Here is a 17,831-nt window from a genome sequence, read left to right as displayed (position 1 = left end):
ATAAGCAGAGGATCTGCTCTCAGTGGGAGGTCTATTTGAATATAAGGTCTCAAAACAGGTCTGAAGGTCGGCACCAAATAATAAGGAAATAAAAATGTATATGTAATAGAACCACTGTATACAAAAACTTCACAAAAGGATATCCTGAAAACCAGACCAGTTTGTGGCCTGAGGACCAGAATTTAAGACCCCGGGTACAGATGGTTTTTACCAGCTTGGAACGACACTGTGGTGCTATTGGCTAACGATGTCTTTCTGTATCCACATTTGCTAGTAGAAATCTGGGACAGATAGCGAGATCCTTTCCTTGCTCCAGACCTGCCCTCGATTCTTTCAGCAGCATACAGCACAGAAAATAAACTAAGAAAGGACAGATTCAGAATACGTCAAAAGGCATAAACTGACTTTTGCACTAAAGTGCAGTCCACAGTGAACATCCTTTGGTTCAAACCATGGCATTATCCACCAGAGGGGTAAAAGTGGTATAACGGTTTAACTTAGCTTCACTCTTCATAAGGGCTGGCAATCTTAACCAAGAGAATAAAACAAAGAAAAACTATTTTTACCTTCCCCAACTGCAGCACAGTGGGGCGTAAATTTGTTACCTCGTTCCTTTCCATGATACTGGCACTTTTTGCAGCTGCGTTTCCAACTTGATGTGGAATAGCCAAGCAGTGGGACAAAGGTACTCATTACCATCAAACTGAACTATTAGCCCTTAGAGTTGATCTAAAAGCTTCCTAACGTCACATGAAATAAGAAAGGAAATAAAGTAAACTTTTAAAAAAAAGGAAGCCCCTTTCTGTGCTTTCATTTTTTTTTCGTTTTGTTTTTAATCAAAACAAAATGGAAAACTCTGTACAGCATCAGAACAAAAAAAAGTTGTGGGAAATTTACCGTAGAATAAAAAAAGTTGCACTTTGTTTAAAAAATACAGCCAAAATAGAATCTACACTTTGAGTCCGGTTTCATGACATTTACAGTAGCTTTTATACATCAGCAAGACAATCACAGAGATAAGTAGATGAACGTGGCCAAGGAATTGCCTGTAGCCATGTGCGTATCATGGAATGAACTATCCAAAGCCCTCGGCTGCCATCAAGAAGAAAACCAGAGCACTGCCAAGAATGTGGCAAGCTTTGTCGCCACCTTGCAGCACGTTGACCTTTTCCAGCCAAATATACAGCTGGATATTTAAACTCAAAGCAGTTCTTCAATCCTCAGCATCTGGAAAGAGGTGAATACGCGATTTTTTTCTAATCAAATTTTCTGCTCAAAATATTTTGTTCTTTTTTTTTTCTTAAAGCAAAAGGAATACAAAAAAAAAAAATAAATCCTGCTTTGTACATGACTGAAGGCATTCTTCTGTACCAGTATGACAGGGCCCCGGAGAGAGGAAGACGATGACCTTTTATAAATGTCCTGTGAGCTCTGTATTACGATTTCTTCTCACGTTTAAAAGTATCACTATTTCAAGTAATAAAATAACTTTACTTCTTCCCCCCCCCCATCAACTCACATAAAAAAGTAATTATAGGAAGATAGTTTGGGCTTCCCCCTCCCCCACCCCCTTCTCTGCATTCTGATCTGTGTATCTGCTGGTTCTCAGAGGCGAAATAAAAAAACTTAAGAAACTGAAAAAGAGATCCGTGGTGTGCGGGATGAACTTTCACTTGCCTGATCGTAAATATACAAATCACCCCCACCGAGTTTGTGACTCCTGTGGATCAGGCAACATGTTTGCTGGGCTCCTGATTTCTTGCCCAGCAAATCTGGATCCTGTACAGTTTCCACGTCCACTTTCCTACAGTACCAGGACAGACAGTTAACAGTCTGTGCGTGTCGGAGGGCAGGGTGCTGCTAAAGCTACAAGAAAGGCCTCGCCGCACAAAGCCGCTTCCATCCAAAAAGAAAAAACAGTTTGGGCCTTTGTTGGTGTAGCTTTCATGTTTGTTTTTCTAACACATGGTTGATGAGGGACGCCTTTCTATCCCCTCCCCGCCTGAGCACACGGACAGGGATTTAACGTTGCCGTTCCTACGTTGGCACACAGTCCCGTCCACGTCTTTGGTTTACACAGCATGACCCGTTAGCTGAGAGTTGTAATCCGCCGTCTCCATCCTCAGAATGTAAGGAATGATGCTGTCAATCTGAACGTTTCCAATGAGGCCCGCGAAGAACAGCTCTTCGGTGATAGCGGCACTCATCAGCCGCAGGGCAGGCAACCGGAGGAGGAGCCGTGAGAGCCTGGAGCCAGATGAAAACAAACAAACAAAAAAAAAAAAAAAAACAACACAAGGAAAGAAAAGGATCAGGATTTCTGGGCATGCCGAGGTCTTTTATCTGCAGACAAGCTTTAACACTCGCCAGCCACAGTTTAAACTGAGTTCGGACGGATGTTTAAAGAAAAGATGCTGTCAAATCATATGACTGTTTTATATTCATGTACTGCGTGTTTTTAAAATTTTGAATGTTAACTATTGTATTTCAGTCAAAGGTATGTAAATAAAATAAAATAAATAAATACAAGCATCACTGAGGGAATAAATATTCAAAGCATATTCCCTATTTTTCTCCACAAACCATTAGGGAGCTAACAACTGGTTCCAGAGGTATTTAATATTACTAAAAATTGTAAACTTACGTTTGTAACACTACCATACATGATGTTAAAAGTTGAAGTCAAATGGGCAAATTCATATGGGCACTGACAAAAAAAACAGTTTAAAAATCCTTTAGCATTTAATTGGGATATTTGGGGTGGGAAAGAAGGAGCAGCTCTCAATCTTCCACTGGATTTCTACAGGAAGAAAGTGAAAACTTGGTCCATTTTCGGGTCAAAGTTGGCACAGAGATATTTGGCAGCTCTGCTCTATTCAGAAGGTTTTGTCAATGCGCACCTCAGCTTTGAAATAACAACCAGGGAGATCATCAGAGTCTCACCAGCAACAATGATGGAAGTAAGAGGGAGAGATCTGGATCTCGTCGCTTGCAAAGCTCGGGCTGTGGTCTCCTGACGGTGTAGGGGGAGGTCGGGTGTACCAGAGGGATGCGCTAGAGCTCCAATGAAGGAAGGAAGGTGCCTACTGCTGCTGCAGTGACCATTGCTAGAGCGGTGCCGAGTGTTAGTTTTGGACAGACTTTGCCCAGTGAAGGATCCTGAGTCCCAGGAATGCTGCCTGGGTGGGGAAGGTGGTTACAGAGGGGGAAAAATAGGAGGGGGCGAGATGAACAACCACACTTAGAATAAACTGTCTCAAAGCTGTTGTGTGTGTTCATAGAAAAAGTTATCCATAGAAAAGTTTATTTCTTCTGGGTGGAAGATCACGGTGTGGTGATGGAGTTTTATCGTTACTCGTATGAACAGAACAGGATTCTAAAATGTTGTGTGCAGGGGCAGGCACCTAAAAAAACATTTTGATGGAGGGAGACAGATATATTCCTACTTTAACTCTTTTCAAAGTTCAAATGTTAGCGATGGGCTGCCAAAACATCAGTAAAAGCAAACCCTGTCTGCTAGCTAGGCGCTTGTCCACAGGCAGTTACATATGAATCATGATCATATATGATGAAAAGAAACCAAGAAATTGGGGAATAAATGACAAATCCAACTGTACTGGGGACTTCGTTTTGTTTTTTTTTTCCAAATGCCTGATCTTTTGCAATATCACCAGAATTTGGGTAGATGCATCAATGTGAATGCAAGTCAATATTCTTTGTCCCATCTTTAGAATATGCATTCAAGTAAGAGAAATCGGTTGACCACATGCACTCACAAGAGCTGGAAGGCTTTGCCGTGCTGTATTTGGGATTACCTGTGTAACCGGTTCTCTTACTTGTCTAAGTAAGTAAACCAAAGCCCTCAAAAGCAGTAAAAAGACAAAATTCACCTGTAGCTGTTCTCTGGATACACTTTAGTGACATAATCCTGAAATTCCATGCAAACCTTTTCCTGAAACTTTTCAATCTGTGGTACGTTTTCCAGTCCTGGGTGATCTGAAAGAATCCAAACAGTAAAAGGTCATTTCTCATTTGGATATGGTTCAAACCTTATAAAGCCTCTGGTCATTTATTTATTTATTTATAACTTTTATATACCGAGGTTCAATTAACAAGATTAATTATCACTTCGGTTTACACTACAACCAGCAAAATAACATAGACAAAGTCTTGTTTTACAATGAACAGGGAAGAATAACCTGGATAAAACAATGAACAGGGTAGAAATAACCTGGAAAACATAAAATGGGTGAAGCAAGTATAGAGAATAGGGATTTGTATAACTTGGGCGAAAAGCAAGGAAATTAAATAGGGGAGGACTGTGAAGGCCTCAAGTTGGATAGTCTACTCATGATGCGGATAAGAACCAAGGCTGAGGTGAGTAGTTATGGGAAGGCTTGTTTGAACAACAAAGTCTTAAGTCTCTTCTTAAAGGTGATTGGACATTGTTCCAGCCTCAGTTCAGGAGGGAGCAGGTTCCATTGCTTGGGGCCCGAGGCGGAAATAGCTCTCTTACTGAAGGAGGTCTCGATGGTGGGTGCTTGAAGCGTGCCTCTCTGGGCTAGTCTAATTGGACGGACCGAGGTGTGGAGTTGCAAAGGTATTGTAAGATCCAGAGGAGTAGTGTTGTGTATGGCTTTGTGAATGACTGTTAGTAGTTTATGAAGGATTCTAAACTTAATTGGTAGCCAATGTAGATTCTTTAAAATTGGAGTTATATGGTCCCTCTTATTGGATTTTGTGAGGATCCTGGCCGTGGCGTTCTGTAGTAGCTGGAGAGGTTTGAGTGAAATGTCAGGCAGGCCGTGAAGGAGTGAATTACAATAGTCAATTTTGGAAAATATGATGGCTTGTAAAACTGACTTAAAATCGTGGACATGGAGGAGGGGTCTTAGTCGTTTTAGAACTTGGAGTTTAAAATAACATTCCTTTACTGTGTTGTTGATGAAGCCTGTGAAGGTCATTTGGCTGTCTTACCCCGAGGTTTCTTACCTTGGGAGAGAAAGTAGGGAACATTGGCTGTTGAACGTTACTTAGTGGTACGCTGCCATCTTGTGTGATTAGGATGTATTCTGTTTTGTCGGTGTTGAGTAACAAATTAAGCTTTGAGAGGAGGTTGTTAATGTGGATGAGACAGGCATTCCAATGGAGAAGAGTTTTTTGCAGCGAGTCGGTGATCGGTATCAGGATTTGGACATCGTCAGCATAAAGATAATATGTAAGTTTCAGCTCGGAGAGTAGATTGCAAAGGGGGAGAAGATAGATATTGAATAATGTCGGTGATAAAGATGAACCTTGAGGAATCCTAGGGAAGAGATGAAAGGGGGGGATTCTTTGCTGTTAATCTTGACTTTGTAATGCCTATTTTGAAGGAAGGACTTGAACCAGTTTAGTACGGTATTTTTGATGCCGATCTCCGCTAGCCTGTCAATGAGACATTGATGGTTCACTGTGTCGAATGTGGCCGATAAATCTAGGAGGATGAGAAGACAGGGCCTTTTCTTTTCCAGGTTCATGAGGATGATATCAGACAGAGAAATTTATTTTATTTATTTATTTATTTAAAAACTTTTCTATACCGTCGCTAAGTCATGTACCATCGCAATGGTTTACAAATAGGCACAAAATAAGGTATATATAGGTAGTTTAATGTACATTTAGCAGGTGCCATTTACAAATGGTTACAATATCATTAATAAAGTCAAAATTTTGGGTAGTGGTGGATTAGTCCAGGGAAGTTATTGAGATACTTCTATTTTGGTCTACATCTTAACTGTATTATGTCTTTGTAATATTGTAATGCCATTTATTCTTAGTTGCGCTTTTCTGTATTTTTCGTTCTCACTCACTCTCTACCCCCTTGTTTCTTTTGGAAAGGCTTGTTTATAGAGCCATGTCTTCAAGGTTTTCTTAAAGGATTTGATATCACTCTGTAATCTGAGTTCAGTGGGCATTGTGTTCCATAGAAAGGGTCCAGCCAGAGATAAGGCCCTTTCTCTTAAGGAGAGATTCTGTATTTCTAGCTTTGCGAAATCCTAGTTGAGCTGGGGAGAGGATATTGTTGTTGTCCAGAAACTCGGAGAGTTGTTTGTTGACAATTCTTTCTAGGATCTTGGCGATGATAGGAAGGTTTGTAATAGGACGAAAGTTTGCTGGGTTGTCTGTGGAGAGGTTAGTTTTTTTTAGAAGGGGTTTTAAGATAGCCAGTTTGAGAGGGTCGGGGACATGACCTTGTGCTAAGGAAGCATTGATGATATGCGAGATGGGCTTAGAGACTTCAGTGGCACTTGAAATGAGAAGATTAGCAGGAATCGCATCAAAAGGGTGGCAGGCTGGTTTTAGTTTCCTCAGTAGTGATTCTATTTCTAGTGAGGAAGTTGATTCGAATTCTTCCATGAATGCCTTAAGAGGCGATGAGGCTTTGAAAGGTTGATTAGTCATAGGGATGAGAGGGGGTGCCGTGAGAAGAGGACATGATTGGCCCGGGGATGTAAGCGTTGTGCGGGTGGCCAGTAAATTAGTTATTTTGTCTTTGAAGTAGTTGGCAAGTTCAATGGATTTGAGAGCTGCTTTGTCATCTGGGATAGCCGGAACTGGAGGTTTAGTAAGAGAAGAAACCAGTGAGAAAAGGGCTTTTGGATCAAAGATGAAATTATGGATTTTCTGGGAGGAGAAATCTTTTTTTGTCTGAAGAAGTTTGATCCTGTAATGGTGCATGAACGATTTGAAAGAAGCTAGGTTTGAGGAGGAAGGATTCCTGCGCCAGCTCTGTTCCCTTTTTCTAAGTTCGCGTTTCATGGATTTTAATTCTGGAGAGAACCAGGGTTTTTTCATGTCCTTGTTTGAGAGGATAACCTTAGTTTTTAGGGGGCAGATCAAGTCTGCCACTTTACTCGTTATTTTGGACCATGAGGATAAGGCAGTGTCTGCGTCTGTGAGGTCTAAATGGTTAAGTTCTGGAGAGAGGTGAGAGATTAAGATTTCCTGATTGCATAATTTTCTGAGTTGAATTGTGGCTTTCTGTGAGGAGGAGGGCGTAGAGAGTTGGTTGAGGAATGATGTGGAGATAAGTTTGTGGTCAGACCAGGGAATTGGCTGACAGACAATGTGGGATGCTTGGGCTAGGCTTTGGTTAATAAAAATTAAATCCAAGGTGTGCCCTGCTTTGTGAGTGGGCTCCTTTATAAGTTGTTTGAAGCCTATGCAGGAAAGAGTATTAAGGAAGGATTCGCGGTCAGAGGGAAGCGGAGTGGCGTCCACATGGAGATTGAAATCGCGTAACAGGATGGCCGGGGCGTCAGAGTTTATGTATTTAGCTATAATTTCTATCAGGGGAGATGGGTCGGAATCTAGGCATCCAGGTGGGGCATAAGTGAGACCTATTTGAAGTTGAGCCGATTTGAAAACTGCAAATTCAAGGGAGCTGGACGAGGTAGTTGATTGAAGTGTTAGCCCCAGATTTTTTTTTGCAGCAAGGAGTAGACCTCCTCCTCTTTTCTTCTTTCTGGAAATGGAGAATATGTCGTATATGTGGATAGGTAATTGATTCAGCAGTACCGTGTCTTCTGGTTTGAGCCAGGTTTCTGTAACTGCACATAGGTCTGGCGATTCGTCCAAAAGGTGGTCATATAGGAGATGGGGTTTTTTTTGTGAGTGATTGGGCATTTAACAGAGTTAGGGAGAACAGGGTGAGACCTAGTACTTGGTTAAGTGGTGAAAGCATGATGGGGATGAGTCTTTTTTGTTGTTATTTATTTATTTAGAGTTTTTCTATACCGGCATTCGTGATTAGAAACCACATCATGCCGGTTTACATATAACAAGGGGGTGTGAACAAAAAACGGAACATAAACAAGTGCAAAGAGATCTTAAAGTTACATTACAACAAGGATCATATAACTGGGGAGAGAATTAGAGTAAGATAACCGAGCAGTTAGGATTAGTTATTTACATTGTTGTTGATGTTTGGTGATTGATTGGCATTGTAGTAGTTGCTGCTGGTCTCCTGTGATAAGGAATGATCGGAATGGAGGGAAGGAGTTTGGGCAGAATGGGAGGCAGGGAAGAGCAGAGTGCGCTTTGCTACGGAGGGAGGCTGTAGTTAGAGCTAAGAATGAGGCCAGATAACTTTAAACCTTCTAAATAAGTTATTCAGCTAACTCCAAATATTGAAGTTAACCTATAAGTCAGTCAGGTAACTCAACCCTACCTAGGAATGCCCCCTTGTCCCTTTCTTATTCAGCTAAACCTTAGCTGGATAGAAAGGGGAATATTCAAAACTTGCCATTTAGACGGAATCATCAATCTAACTGGATTTGAATATGGACTTTCTAGAGAGCACTACAAACAAGCCATATTATAAAGCTGAAAATGGGAGAAAATTAGCCCACCTTCTTTATTCAGTAACATTAGTCCTTTGATAGCAAATCTACATGTTTGTTACGCCAGAGAAATTTAGAAACGTATGTTGTCTTTAGTTTTTAAAATAACAGGTAACATTTGGGTTAATGATAAATCTGTTTTTATTTTTTAAAAAGCATAAAATAATGAACATTACAAAGTATATATCTAATTACATACAGCATATTTTTGTAAAACTCTTATGTTCATTTTTCTCTTCCTAGTCCATTTAACTCCCATCCCTTCTCCCAAAACCACCCCTCCATTCCATTCCTCCCTCCCTCCCTGCACCAATGGAGTTCTTAAATAGAAATACATTAAAGATCTTAACAAGTCCTTATTCAAGGATATTAAAGATCATCTGTTAGATATCTATACGATTAAGGAAAAGACTTTTTGAGTCATGCGGTAATGTTAGTATAAAGGGTAGCCAAATTGCATTTATTGCTCTTCTAGTTCTAATTGGCAGAGTGGTATTGGTCAGAGTTTCCATGGTTAATAGATTTATTATAGAAGAATGCCAATATATTATAGAAGGATTTTCTGATGTTATCCAATTTGTCAATATAGCTTTACAAGCCAACAAAAAAACCTTTATAATCCAAAGAATCGAGCTCTTATTTCCTTTGAAAGATTTTGGAAAATTTCCAAAAAGTGCCACTAAAGATGAAAAAGGAATTTAAAATCCCACAACCATATTAGCAAAACGATAAACTTTCTTCCAAAAAATTTGAATTATTGGACAACTCCATAAAGAGTGACCCAAGTGCGCTGAAACTCCTCCACATTTGATACATATATCTGAATTAGAAAAACCTGCTCTGTATGCTTGATGTTGAGATATGTACATTCTATAGATGATTTTATATCGAGTCTCACGTAGAAGCATATTGCATGTAATTTTTCGTGTCATGATAAAAGCAGCCTTAAGCGCTGCAATTGATAATGACTGTTTAAGTTCCGACTGCCATTTAAGTTGTACTTCTTCCAAAGACCAACTCTTTAATGAGGTCTCCAATTGTTTGTATAAATATGAAATGGAACGTTTCTGAGGATCATCTATATCAAAACAACTTGTAAGAAATTGCCACTTGGGATCCGTGAAAGTTGGTGAGCCTATTGATATCACATAGTGACTAGCCTGAAGATAAAGGTAACATTTGGGTTAAATCGAGTGCATGTGCACCTAAAGTTTAGATCATCTGTGCAAGTGCACGCTTATAAAATATGCCTTGCACATGCATGTGTGCTCCTAATTTTAAGCGGTTATGCCTGCCTTTCCTTTGGACTTGTCTGCTTTTACGAGCACATTTTAAAACGTGCTTGTGAAGGATGGTGGTGTTTGGATAGCACTCTTCACCTGTGAGCCGGCGAGAGCCTCAGGGATTTCGCCTCAGTCCTAGGAAGTGTATAGTTAATCACTATATAGCTTAAGATTTCAATTGTTTTGCACATGGTTTTTGGTTTTGTTTTCATTTGTATGTATTCTGTTTTATCACTGTGTTTTGTTAGTGTCTGTTGCTTGTATGTATTTATGATGATTTAAGTGGTGTTTGGAAGATGGCAATCTTTGATTTGTTGTGGCTGTTTGTTTTTTTTTTGAATTGTTTATTTTTAACATTTTCACCAACATAAAACATAAACAATCACTCTCTAACGAAATCTTTATACAAGCCACCAATATTCCCTACCCTCCCCAAACACCCGTTGTGGCTGTTTTTAAACTGTTAAGGCACTGTGTGTTTGGTTGAATTGTACCTCGCCTAGGGATATTATGTAGTTAAGCGAGTAATAAATCACATAAATAACGTGACACTCAATCACGTGGGACCTGATTCAGCAAGGTCTTTTTTTCTATAAATACTGAATGGGAGGAAAGTTTTCATAAGCCACGCCCTTTGTTGGGAATTTTCTTCCCTTCTTTACTAATTATTGAAGCTTTAGGTACAATTTAAACTTAGCTAGCATATGGTCATCGTGCCTGCCTGCTTGTAGCGATGCTGCTGACCAGAGACTAGAACAGCACAATCTTTTCTTTGGTGGTATCCAGCCTTTTTAACTTTACAGGAGGCTGTTTTGGGAAGTCTTGTGATGCGGTGAGCTGAGACTGTTGTGTGGCTTTTTGGACCTGGGTGCCTCCCCCTGAAGTCTTCTGCAATTTTGCTCCCCTGTCAACAGTTTGAATTTTTCTTATTGATCTTTGAATGCTTTCGATTGAGCAACATCATTACAACTGGTCTGATCGCAAAACCAGTGAGAGAAGAGGCAGCTAAGGTGCGTCACGCAGGTTACAAGATGACAAACAGGAAAATGATGTACTAACCAGAGACTCGGATGAAGCCTTATTCTCGAAGATGACAAGCTCTATGGTTGCATCTTTAAAACCTAACTTTGACAAATACATTTTCAATTCACTACACTTAATACTGCACTAGCAGAAGTTGGCAAGAGAGTAGATAAGGTGGAGCACATGTTTCAGCAAGGGATGATGATATTCACAAGTTCAAGGCTTAGGTTAAGACAATATTGAAAATAGATTGTGCCGCAAGGTGAAAGAGGCTATTATAACTAAAAGAACTTCTTTTAAAAATTGGAAGAAGGATCCATCTGAAGAAAATAGGAAAAACCATAAGCATTGGCAAGTTAAATGTAAAACATTGATAAGACAGGTTAAGAGAAAATTTGCAAAGAAGTTGGCCATAGAGGCAAAAACTCATAATAAAAACTTTTAAAAACATATCTGAAGCAGGAAACCTGCGAGGGAGTTGGTTGGACCATTAGATGATCGAGTGGTTAAAGGGGCTCTTAGGGATTGGGCATCCAAAAGCAGATTAAATTTAATGTGGACAAGTGCAAGGTGATGCATATAGGGAAAAATAACCCATGCTATAGTTACAAGATGTTAGATTCCATATTAGAAGTTACCACGCAGGAAAAAGATCTAGGCATCTATTATAACTCCCAGCTGCGGCTGCCCGCAGCTGGCCCCTCCTACTTCCCACCCCAGCGACGGTGGGGAGACATTCCTGTTGCAGGCTCCTGCTCTCCTCCCTCAGGGCAGTTCCCCCTGCCGAGCCCCTGCTGCGTTTCACGACGAAGAGAGCATCCCTCGACCTCTTCGCTGCGTCGGGCCGCACTGCAGCACTTCCTGGTTCGTCCTCGGGCCATCCTCCTCTTAGGCACGCAGCCACGCCTCCTGCAAGCATTTAAAGGGCCCTCATCACCTAATCAGCTCCAGCTGCAACAGATAATGTCAGGCCTAGGGAAGTACTTAAGGAGGCTTCCTAATCCGGTTCTTCGACTTGGCAACGAGTCTGCTTACTTCCGTAAGTTTGCCTGTGCCTCTGGTACTCTTGTTCCTACTCCTGGACGACTCTCTGGCGTCTGACCTCAGATTGGTGATTGATGACTTTCTGGCTTCTGACCTCGGGTTGGTGATTGACGACTCTCTGGCTTCTGATCTCGGACTGGCGATTGGCGACCCTTTGGCTTCTGACTTTGGACCAGACTCCAACGAATCTTCCATCTTCTCAAGGGCCCCACCTAAGTCCAAGCAGCCCGGGTCCCTACGGGCTCCACCCGGGGGGACCGCGGGCTTCCAGTGGCGAAGATCCAGTTGTCCCTTGCTTCAGTCCAGCTTTGCCTCTTGACGAGGGAGCCTCACCTAAGTCCAAGCGGCCCGGGTCCCTACGGGCTCCACCTGGGGGGACCGCGGACTTCCAGTGGTGAAGATCCAGTTGTTCCTTTCTTCAGTCCAGCCTCGCCTCCCGACGAGGAACCTGGGGGAGTCGTCTCCTCAGGTGGTACCATCTCCTCCTCGGGCTAAGGGTCCACATCTTCTCGGCATTCACGACAGTATCTTAGTGGATAATACATTGAAATCTTCGGCTCAGTATGCTGTGGCGGTCAAAAAAGCAAATAAGAATTGTTACGAAGGGAATGGTGAATATAATGAAAAATGTCATAATGCTTCTTTATTGCTACATGGTGAGACTGCACCTAGAGTATTATGTGCAATTCTGGTCACCACATCTCAAAAAAAAAAGTGTTGCACTGGAGAAGGTGCAGAGAAGAGTAACCAAAATGATATAGGGGATGCCACCTGTCCCCTATGAGGAAAGGCTAAAGAGGTTAGGGATGTTAAGCTTGGAGAAGAGACGGTTGAGGGGGGATATGATAGAGGTCTTTAAAATCATGAGAGATCTAGAAAGGGTAAATGTGAATAAGTTATTTACTCTTTCAGATAGGTGGTAGACAACCCCAAGGGGTAGACAGGAGCGAGGCAAGGCCCCCGAGGAGTGGGTACCTTAGGCATCCTTGTTGGTAGTTGGTAACCCCGGAGGATGTAGAGGAGTGAGACAAGGCCCTCGAGGAGCGGGTACCTAAGTCGTCCTGGAGCGAGAGTACACAGAGCGGAGGCGTCTGGTAACGTACAAAGATCAGCATGGAGGATTCCTTGCTAACTCGTATTAGGAATTGTGAATGAAGTTTAAATACCAGAGCTTGTGATGTCATGCAGTGGGGACGCCCCCAAGGTTCCTGCCATGAAGCACGTAAAGGACAGGGCTGCGTGCGCACGCGTGCCCTAGGTGACTCCGGGAGAAAATGGCGAATGCAATCGCCTATGCCGGACCGGGGACGCCGGAGGAGTCAGCGTGGAGAAGCGGAGGCAGCCATCTTCCCAAAAGGAACTGAGTCAGGTAGAAAAAAGGTGAGCAATAGAGGGTGCAGTCGTCTGCGACGAACAGGTGCAACAATTTGCTTTTTTGATCGCCGTTGAGGATTTCAATGTATTGTCCACAAATACTGCAAGGTCCTTTTCTTGGGTGGTGACTGCCAATACAGAACTCAGCATTATGTTCTTGCAGTTGGGATTATTTTTCCCTATGTGCATCACTTTGCACTTTTCCACATTAATATTTTATCCGTGATTCAGATACCCAGTCTCAGACTCACATGGTCCTTGTGCAGGTCTTTACAATCTGCTGCTGTTTTTAACAGCTTTGAATAATTTTGTCTCATCTGCAAATTTGATCACTTCATTTGTTCCCTTTTCCAGATCATTTATGAATATGTAAAACAGTACAGGTCCAAGGACCAATCCCTCTATTAATGACCCTTCTCCACTTGGGAAACTGACCACTTAGTTTTACCCTCTTTCAACTTACCGGTCCACAAAAGAACACTGTCTCCTATCCTATGACTTTTAATTTTCTGAGTAGTCTCATAGGGAACTTTGTCAAATGCTTTCTGAAAATCCAAATACACTATATTAACTAACTGATCTTTATCTACATGGAGGTTGATATTCAAAAGCCATTTAGACTGATGACTGATAACTGAAAATGTATCCATCTAAATGGCTACCTGGCAATATTCATCGCCATATGCAGCTAAATTCTGGCCATATAACGAGTTATGTGGCTAGAATTTAGCTGCATAAGTTGGGGGCATTCTGGGGGCAGGTGGGAGGCGTTTCCTGGTGTAACAGTTAACCACATAAGTTATACAGCTAACTCACAGGCCAATTCAGTAAAGTCCGCGGGCGAACGCCCGCTCTCCTGTGCACGCGATTCACTATGCTAATTAGGCCTGGCGGTAAAACCAGGTAAAAGGAGGCGCTAGGGACACTAGCGCATCCCTAGCACCTCCTTTTGGACCGGAGCGGCGGCTGTCAGTGGGTTTGACAGCAGATGCTCAATTTTGCCGGCGTCGGTTCTCGAGCCCGCTGACAGGAGCCCGCTGACAGCCACGGGCTCGGAAACCGGACGCCGGCAAAATAGAGCGTCCGGTTTTCGACCCGACAGCCGCGGGCAAATTTCAAATTTTTTTATTTTTTTTTTTAAACTTTTGGAAAGTTTCGGGACCTCCAACTTAATAATCGCCAAGATATTAAGTCGGAGGGTGCACAGAAAAGCAGTTTTTACTGCTTTTCTGTGCACTTTCCCGGTGCCCAAAGAAATTAGCGCCTACCTTTGGGTAGGCGCTAATTTCTGAAAGCAAAATGTGCAGCTTGGCTGCACATTTTGTTTTCTGAATCGCGCGGGAATACCTAATAGGGCCATCAACATGCATTTGCATGTTGCGGGCGCTATTAGGTTCGGGGGATTGGACGTGCGTTTCGGCCCCTTACTGAATAAGGGGTAAGGGAAAACATGAGTCCAATGGCGGGTTAACAGTGCGCTCCGTTGGAGCGCATTGTACTGTATCAGCCCGTCAGATATTCAGAGTTAGCCACTTAACCTATGTGACTAATTCTGATCAGACCGTAGGGCTGTTATAAAGTTAGCCTGTTGGACATAACTGGTTAACTTTAAGATAGCAACCCGCCGCTGAATATACCCTGTTAATTAGCCGGATACTTTTATCCAACTAACTAACCAAGCCGCACAGCAGTTGAAAATGGACCCCATGATTATTAACACTAAATAATTCTAAAAGATTGGAAAGGTAAGATTTCCCTCTGCTAAAATCACGTTGACTCTTCTCCATTAAGCTCTATCTACCTATACGGGCAGTGATTTGGGCATAATTTATGGAAGACGGGAAACAAACAACAATGATGAAGATGATGTTGCCTTTAAGAATATCTTCTAATCATTTTGCTCAGCACAGATGTCAAGCTCATTGGTCTATAGTTTCCTGGATCACCCCAGAGCCCTTTTAAAAAATTGGTTTTGCATTGGTCCATCCTCCAGTCTTCAGATATTGTGGCTGTTTTAAATGATAGGCTACAGATTACTAGTACAGGTTTGCAATTTCATGTTTGAGTTCTTTCAGGATTCTGGGGTGGATGCCATCCGGTCCTGGAGTTTTGTTACTCTTTAGTTTGTCAGTTTGATCCATTACATCCTCTATTAACACAGAGATTCATTTTAGTTGCTCAAAATCACCATCAAAGAATGTTTGAGGTGTGGGTATGTTCCCAACAACTTCCTCATAAAGATGGAGGCAAAGACTTAATTAATCCTTGTCCTCCTGAACATCCTTTTCATCTGTCATCTAATGACCCAACTGACTCCTTCACAGGCTTTTTGGTTCAAATGTTCTACTAATTTGCCAGTGCTTGCCTATTTTATTCCTTTCGGTCTGCTTTCCCTTTTTTGGAATGAACTTTTGAGGATGGAGGGCTCTATTCTCCAAAAGCTCATGCCTCAGCAAATTTAACAGCCACCAGCCTCTGTGTTGTTTTTATAATCCGTAAAGATTCCATTTCTCCCAAGCACTAATTTAATGTAGCCTTTATTATACAATCTGATCAACGTGGAGCGCCATCAAGATGTTTTGTCAATATCATTGAGACTTCATTATATTGCTCACATATATTGGACACATGGTAGCAGACACAAAAAGGGGTTGAATTAGTACAAATCTGAAACTTGAGCAGTAGTACCAAAGAAGGCATCAAGCCTGGCTGCTCACCATTCATGATTCTTTCATATATATCATAATTCAATCCCCTTAAAAAATGGGCCAGATTTTAAAAGCCTTACGTGCGTGGGGGGGGGGGTTACGCAATCCGGGCCTATTTTATAAAGGCCCAGCGATGCGCATAATGCCCCGGGATGCGTCTAAGTCCCGGGGTTTTACAAAAGGGGCAGTCCGGGGGCGGGGCCAGAGGCCATAATGACAGAGCCAGCTGGTTACAAGGACCTCTGACCCTCCACAACCCCACTAGAAATCTCCGCTCAACCAACACAGGCCTACTCCCCATTCTCCCCGCCAAGGAAGTACACCGAGTCTCCACTAAAGAACGTGCTGCATCCGTAGCAGGCCCTCACCTCTGGAACAACCTTCCACCCGCTCTCAAACCGACCCCTCTACACCCACCTTCCGAAAGAACCTCAAAACCTGACTCTTCCGGAAAGCATTCACACCAGATAAATAATCCCGCCACAGCCCCCCCCCTCCCCCCACCAAATAATATTCCCCAGCACCCTGCCTCTCGCCCCACCAGTCCCCCCCCCCCGCCATTGTACAAAGTTTATTAAACTCTTAATATATTCTGTAAAAATTATGCTAATATCCATGTTATATTATACTATCCTGTAAAAGAGATCCACTGCGTTTATTCCATGCCATCCAGAATTCCATTACTGTGGCTGTCCCCGCTACCTTCACTGGAAGGTTAGGCCATGCATCCACCATCCTTTCTGCAGCTACTTCAGCAACTAATTAACAGCTCAGCTGAGACATGCCAGTGAAGGCGGCGGCCGAAGGCTGTAAGCTACAGTAAGAAGGATTTACGTACCAGGACTGAAGAGCACAATTGCTTTAAGGTAAGCGTATTCATAGCCATCGAGGCAAAGTTTAACCATGCTGTTACAGAACTCCTGCAGCTTGAAGATGTGCTCCATCACGACCTTCACACGCTCTGCTGACAGCTTGTCTGCAACAAAAAAGGACAGTGAATAGGGACACAGACTCTTACATATAGAAATGATGTCAGAAAAGGACCAAATGATCCAACCAGTCTGCCCAGCAAGCTTATGCCAGTATCCGCTGCACTGTGCAAGTTACCCCCGTGCTTATCAGTTTCCCAGACCGTAAAAGTCAGGGCCCTCGGATGCTATTTGAATCCAATGCCCCTTAACCGTTGTCGTGGAAGCAGAAAGAAATGTTGGAGTTGCATCAAAAGTATCAGGCTTAGTGCTTAAGGGTAGTAAATGCCACATCAGCTAGTTACCCCCATGTTTATTTGTTCCCCAAACCAGAAAAGTTGGGGCCCTCGTTGACTGCTGTGTGAATCCAATTCCCCTTTATCCTCTGCCGTTGAAGCAGAGAGAAATGATGGAGTTGCATTAACAGTATCAAAGCTTAATTGTTAAGGGTAGCAACTGCCACACCAGCAAGTTACCCCCAGTTACCCCATGCACTCTTCTTTATTTTCAACCTCTAACCTTTAGGGATCCACAGTGTTTATCCCATCCCCCTTTGAATCCTTAACTGTTTTTGTCTTCAGCACCTCCTCCGGAAGAGCATTCCAGGCAATCACCACCCTCTCCATGAAGAAGTATTTCCTGACATTGGTTTTGAGTCGTCCTCCCTGGAGTTTCATTTCATGACCCCTAGTTCTATTGATTTCTTTCCATCGGAAAATGTTTTGATGATTGTGCATCATTAAAACCTTTCAGGTATCTGAAGGTCCCTATCGTATCTCCCCTGCACCTCCTCTCTTCCAGGATATACATATATTCATATCCTTCAGCCTCTCCTCTTCCAGTGCTGACCCCTCACCATTTTGATCACTCATATTTGGACCGCCTCTATTCTGTCTATCCTTTTTGAGGTATGGGCACTAGTACTGAACACAGTACTCCAGGTGAGGCCTCACCAAGGACCTGTATAGGGAGATTATCACCTTTTTTTTCTTACTGGCGATTCCTCTCTCTGTGCAGCCCAGCATTCTTCTGGCTTTAGCTATCGCCTTG

The 17,831-nt window shown here is 42.6% G+C and overlaps 1 protein-coding gene across 7 annotated transcripts in view; it reads right to left on the bottom strand.

Annotated features, from left to right (window-relative positions):
• Positions 1-795: 795 nt before the first annotated feature.
• NR2C1 (nuclear receptor subfamily 2 group C member 1) overlaps positions 796-17,831 on the bottom strand; it is a 110,090-nt gene continuing 93,054 nt past the window's right edge. For 6 of the 7 annotated variants that reach the window (XM_029601600.1, XM_029601603.1, XM_029601602.1 and 3 more), the window contains exons 12-14: positions 16,652-16,789; positions 3,891-3,996; positions 2,073-2,247 (exon numbers count right to left, since the gene is read on the bottom strand). In XM_029601600.1, coding sequence (XP_029457460.1) covers positions 2,073-2,247; positions 3,891-3,996; positions 16,652-16,789 — 419 coding nt within the window. Of the gene's footprint in view, positions 2,248-3,890; positions 3,997-16,651; positions 16,790-17,831 lie in introns of all 7 variants that reach the window. The other variant, XM_029601599.1, reaches the window with a different exon arrangement.

Source organism: Rhinatrema bivittatum, chromosome 4 (assembly GCF_901001135.1).
Source record: "Rhinatrema bivittatum chromosome 4, aRhiBiv1.1, whole genome shotgun sequence".
NCBI classification, from domain to species: domain Eukaryota; kingdom Metazoa; phylum Chordata; class Amphibia; order Gymnophiona; family Rhinatrematidae; genus Rhinatrema; species Rhinatrema bivittatum.
Note: the sequence above shows the minus strand (reverse complement) of the source record. Positions and strands in the feature narration are given on the sequence as shown.